General features: G+C 45.1%; 1 protein-coding gene across 1 annotated transcript in view; it reads right to left on the minus strand.

Moving 5' to 3' along the window:
• Nucleotides 1-4,231, minus strand: part of afap1 (actin filament associated protein 1) — a 71,940-nt gene extending 67,709 nt beyond the window's left edge. Inside the window, exon 1 of the mRNA XM_010888021.5 lies at nucleotides 4,130-4,231. Coding sequence (XP_010886323.1) covers nucleotides 4,130-4,148 — 19 coding nt within the window. The 5' untranslated portion in view covers nucleotides 4,149-4,231. The remainder of the gene's footprint in view (nucleotides 1-4,129) is intronic.
• Nucleotides 4,232-6,271: the final 2,040 nt, after the last annotated feature.

Here is a 6,271-nt window from a genome sequence, read left to right on the forward strand (position 1 = left end):
AGAGAGACGCACAGAGACACACAGAGAGACACACACACACACACACACACACAGAGAGACACACATAAAGAGAAACACAGACAGAAACACACACACACACAGAGACACACAGTGAGACACACACACACACAGAGACACACATAAAGAGACACACAGACAGAAACACACACACACACACACAGAGACACACAGTGAGACACATACACACGCACAGAGACACACATAAAAAGACACACACACACAGACACACACAGACAGAAACACACACACAGAGACACACAGACACACACACCAGTATGCAGCCCTACGGCACAGCAGATCAGACTTACTGTATTCAGCCCAGACACAGGGAAAGACCAAGGGAGTCTAGGAATACTGACCTAAGGCACAGCATGGCACACTGAACAACCACACAGAGATGGAGAGGGGGAGAGAGGGGGAGAGAGGGGGAGAGAGGGGGAGAGTGGTGAATAGAGTGGGTTACAAAAAAAAGGCAAGTAAGCGGACCCCAGCAGTGTCTGGCCTTGAATCGACAGCACCCCAAACTACATCGAACATGGCTACCGACCAAAACCTCATAAACATCCACGATGAACTCAGATAACACAAAGCTGCCAATCGCATTTGTAGGCTGGCAGCACACTATTAGGCAGGAGTGTGGTGTGGTATATTGCAGATATACCACTAATAAGGGCTGTTCTTAGGCGACATGCACTGTGTAATGCCTGGATCCAGCCCCATGCCATGGCGTACTGGCCCTATGACACACGTCTGAGGTGCCTTACTGCTGCTTGCACTGTGTAATGCCTGGATCCAGCCCCATGCCATGGCGTACTGGCCCTATGACACACTTCTGAGGTGCCTTACTGCTGTTAGAAACTGCTTGCATATGCAGTTACAGTTTTTTCCTCACACCCAGTTTCACTGTTTGGAAAACGTAAGGGGCGCTAAAACCAAAACCATTGTCACACCATCCAGTGACTCAGAGCAAAACGAGGAGCTCATCCCATGAAAAAGACAGAATGACACATCATTCACATTTCTCTGGTTTCATTTGGCCCACACTAGAGTGGTACACCGAAGTGATTCGCCTAGAACGTCTTCATCGAGCTTCTTCGTCTTGAAGGCTCTGGGATTCGATCAGGCAGACTTTGGATTACTGGATCAGACGGTCAGGACGTGAGGCTGCCTGCCGCTCCGACTGCCATGTATCACCAGCACGGGGACAACTTAATCTCAGGCAGCATTGTGTGTCGGCAAAACGCTGAGAGAGACAGAGGCACACATGGGAAGAGAGGCCAACATACATATATTTCACGGGATGAGAGAACAGAAGCGCAGAAATGGAGTGACGGCGAAAGAGAAGGAGAAATGCATCAGGCCGGTCTCCCCTTGACGCTAAACCCACACGACCCTGCGCAAAGGAAATCAGAGGTCTCCCACTGAGACAGTGTAATCGACATTGGCGTGGATTTACAGCTGGTGATAAGATCCCTGGCGCAGCCGGGTTAGTAACAGTGGTCTACTGGTGGTCGGCATTAGTCAACACAGGGTTAACCTCACATCATCCCGCTACCCCACACCCGGAGGGGGGCGGCTTTGGGGGTTTGATGTCAGGTGGTGATGACGTAACCCCCAAGGACCCAGGGCAACGGACAGGATCGGGTTAACGGAGTCGACTGTCCGAGATACGGGTCATTTAGTACTAGGTAACAACAGGCCCGTGACACAGGCCATTGTATCGGGCTTAGACAACAATAGCGGCTTGACTTACGGGGGAAGGACACTGATGATTGAGTGAGAGTGATATCGCCCCTCCCCCGCTCACGTGACAGTCGGGGAACAACAACCTGGAACGTCACAATGACACCTCGGAATGAAAATACCTGGTTCCAAATGCAAGTCACTGCTCTCCGAATCATTACCACATAACTCGATTTCTGGTTTCCAGCCAGACCGTCCAACATTCTCAGTGACTGACAGATCATTCCTCCCGGGTTAACGCCAAACTAGTTTCCCATAGCAGGCCTTCTCCACTCCTAATTTCGTAATGTCCGATTTGTGATTACGGCCTTCCCTCGTCTCGGCTATACTCTACAGCGGGCGTGTGAGTCAAACATCAAAACGTGCCGATTCCTTCTGGTTCTCATCTCACCCACTCGCTCATTCGGGTGGGTTAATTCACAAACGCCTGACTCGAACAGAATCATTAGCCTACACACCGAATCCCGCTCACCTGGGCTCTTCCTACCGCAAAGGAGTCCCTAGAGTGTGACACAACCAGGCAGTCCTGTCTGACAACCCCACGGTTGAGTCCACAAAACTGGCCCTGTCCGTTTGCTTTTCAGTCAGGTCAAAATAGTCAGTCGATTTCTCCCAACGCCAATGCTGCTGGCCACTTTTCCAACAGTTCGGGCCAGGTATTTCGATCCACTCGGGCAGAACAATCTAGATCACAGTGTCTTTATATTGTGAGAGTTATTCCCGGACGGGGAACAGGACAAGTGTCTCAGGGGAACGTGCTGCGCTGCACGTGTCCTCCGCGCTCTTTGTTCCCCCTCTCATCAGCCAAGGAAGAAAAAAAAAAAATGTATTCCCAAAAAACACCCCTCACAGCGCACTACCACTACTGAGACAACAGGGCAACATTGGGGAGTGGAGCAGAGAGCCGGCCCAATACCGCAACCAAAGGGGCTAGCGAGATGTATACAGAGAGCCTGCCTTCCATTGTCCATTGTTACAGGGACGGCTGGACTGGCTGCGGTGCATGATGGGGTTTGGCTCCACCGAAACGATTGGGAAATGCCATGCTTCAGGCGTACACAATTAGAGGAACAAAGTCAATTGCAGGCAGTGGGGCTGCGGGGATACGTTTTCCACCACAACAAATTTCTTGTAAACAAAACAGACTAAAGGATACGAGCAGAGCAGAGAAGGAGACTGCAGTTAGTCCACAAGTAAATGATAACAATGTAAACCAGGGCTGGTTTATATTAGCATGCTCACAGGCCAACGCAATCAAGGTAATCTTATGACTTCACTCTTAACCTTAAAACCTGGTACGTGCATTTTGTGGCGCAACTGTTATGTTTTAAATAACTTGTGTAACTCTGGATTAAGAAAACGCATTCAAAATTGCTTTAGAAGCTTCATTGTTGCGTGTCCTTGATGGGAAGATATGGTCAAGATTTAAAAAGTTCCTGTTTTGGACATGAGGTTTTTAAACCCACAGCGCCACCATTCGGTCCTATTGACTGAAGACACGGCAAGTGTGTAGTCCCACGTGCCTCATCAATCGCTAGTCACAGCCAGCTGACCCCTTCCTGTCAGGAAGTTGTCTAAAGGTTTTCCTATCTGGTGTAGCGCTTGATGAGGAATAAGCTTGTACAGTCGGTTTACTGCAAAGCCAGTAGCCTCGAATAGGTAACCTGCACGATGAAGTGTTCGGCCAAAGCCATTTGCTTCCAAACCACTTGTGTCCATTGTGACCGCAGAGAATGTAGTCAAACTGAAACACACCTACACAGCGACCCAGGGGGCCGGGGAATGGGACCAGGATAGGCTGTTCTGCTGATGGGGGGAGGGGGTCTACGCCCATCGAGGACTACGCCCAGCCAGTAGCATCTCAGCTCATTATCCTACCAATTAATCACGCTGCTGCCAGGCAGGACCCCAAGTCGGTCAGCCCCTCGTGCATGGTCCTTTGTGTTGGGCCTCTCCATCCCTGCATGGAGCATGTAACCATGACGATTGTCGAGGGGACACTTCGAAACGTTTACAATGAAATGCTCAATTAATACAGTTAAGGAAGATGACATAAATCGTGAAATTTTGCTTTTGCATGAAGCGCAACTTTGGGAGCAAAACCATAATTGCGAAGTGAATTTTTTTTTGCTAAAACTAAGAAAAACTACTAAATTGATTTAGTTGTCATAAATTAAACCACTGACCAACAAGACCTTTTCTCAAACAAAAACGGTGTCTATTTAAAATCGAGCATGCTGTAACGACACATTGTTACAATATTGCTTGTTCTAGAATAACTGATCAATGTCAATATTAGCGAAGTACAGTGAAATAATATGAATGAATGGAAGTAGAACTCAAGAAGTAAAACAACAATTCTCACCTTTTCCGTTCATGTCCATGTCGCATGGACAATTCCAGAGTGTGCACCTCTCCCTTTGAATGGTGACAATAGAACAGGATGCGCCTATCTTTACAAGCGATCCTCAGTTCCTTTCCGTTTCGGGATGAAACCTTGTGGAGTTCTAGCTGTCAAGCTCAGATAAGATGGACGGAGATGGTAACCAATCACAGTCTTCGCTTACCACGCCTTGCCCATTCACAGCGAATAAGAGGCAGATTATTTCATGTTTTATTTCTAATTATACAAACCAGTGACTTGCTGCTCTAGGCAGCTACGAATATAAGAGCGTAAGTCAAAATAGCAGTGTTATACTAACACAGAGCGGCAGTTTGCTTAAATCTATAGCCGCTGTTACATTTCACTAGCTATGTAAAACCATGATCAACAATGATTAATTTCCCCTCATAGCCTGTGCCAACATTATTCATTCATATTCAAATACTAATTCCAAAATCCATCGTTGGTGTATTTTGATGTATTTGGATATAGTCATGTGAAAAGTAAATACACCCCTTTGGACAAAAAATAAGTAGCCAAAAGGATGCCCTTTTTCTTTTTTTTATAAATTAGCACACATGGAAATTTGGGCTTAATTCCAACTTAATTCATTGATAAAGGTAACCCAATTTAATTAGTAATAAAACAAACATTTTGGCTATTAAAAAATAAATGCAATTTTCTTATGTGGAAAAAGTTAATCACATAAATTGTATAAAATTACAATCAGGTGCACCAGAACAGTTTTAAGTCCTAAGAAAATCACTGGAGGCCATCTTGGGAAGTCCAGCATTCCATAAATATTAGACATTTGGTCTGGTTTGGTCTTACCACATGGGCGTGTGGTAACACATCATACCAAGATCAAAGTACCTTTCTGAGGCCCTCAGAAGAAATAATATGAATCCCCATGAGTCTCTGAGGGGTCTGAAAGATATTTCCAAGCAATTCAAAGAACATAATTCCACTGTCCGCCAAATCATCTATAAAGGATGAAAAGACGACTAGCAATCTATATAGGACAGGTTGTCACAACAATTTCAGGCCAAGAGCTGACCGAAAGACACTCACAGAAGACTCTAACAACCAGAAGTAACATCAAGGGGTCTACAGCCCTCTCTTGCCACAGTCACTGTCAAAATGCATGAGTCAACTTTCAATTATCAGAAAAAGACTGAAAAAGTTGGCCTACATGGGAGGTCAGGACGGAAAATCCTCTTCTCTCAAAAAATTACGAAATTGCAGATTCAAAGCCCGGATCTAAAACCTTTGAACATTAGCAGCTGAGGCAGTGCGGTAAAGAGTGGGCAAAAATTCCTCCCAGTGGATTTAAGAGGCTAAGTGTACAGCACCAGCTAATGAGGCTAGGGGTGGACTGATCTTTTTCTGCACTGTAAATGCATTTCTGTAAGTGCGTTTCTGTAGATTCTTCTGTTAAATAAAAGATTGTGAAGTATAATCTTTCCATGGTCGGTCATTTTTTAAATTAGGTTACCTTGGTCTGTCCATAATGTTGAAGTAAAGATTACGTATCCATATGTTCTGATATTTAACAGGTTTTGATATGGGCATGGATCAGGTTAAAGAGGGCATGGATCAGGTTAAAGAGTGCATGGATCAGGTTAAACTGTTATTTTCTGGTAGCAATTCTTACATAATTTCTTACACCACATCGCTTTAAACAAAGCACTCACAGAAGTCACCCTTATTTAGTACACAGGCAGTCACATGTCGTACATTACTTTTTCCGACATGATAAAATAAAGGCATTTACGTCTCGATTTAAGATGGACCGTATCGACGGCATTTTCTAAATGTTCAAAAACATCCTTCCTGTCAGGATTTATTCAGTAGCATGACCGTCCATCAAAGTCAGATATAGTTTCCAGTGTCCTACAGCATATAGATAGATCATCTGACGTCAGGTCAAGTGTTTGTTCACAAGACCTACTTCCAATGTCCTCTTCTAACTCAGTTATAAGACGGTGAATCAAGCATAAACCAATAAGGATGTGTGCCTTTTGTGTTTGAACAAAGAGTCCCCTTAAATCCAGACTAAACAATAGACTGTCATGTACAAGCTTAGCTACTCTTGCTGGATATTACTGAAACATACAATAGGTA

Source organism: Esox lucius, chromosome 24 (assembly GCF_011004845.1).
Source record: "Esox lucius isolate fEsoLuc1 chromosome 24, fEsoLuc1.pri, whole genome shotgun sequence".
NCBI lineage: Eukaryota > Metazoa > Chordata > Actinopteri > Esociformes > Esocidae > Esox > Esox lucius.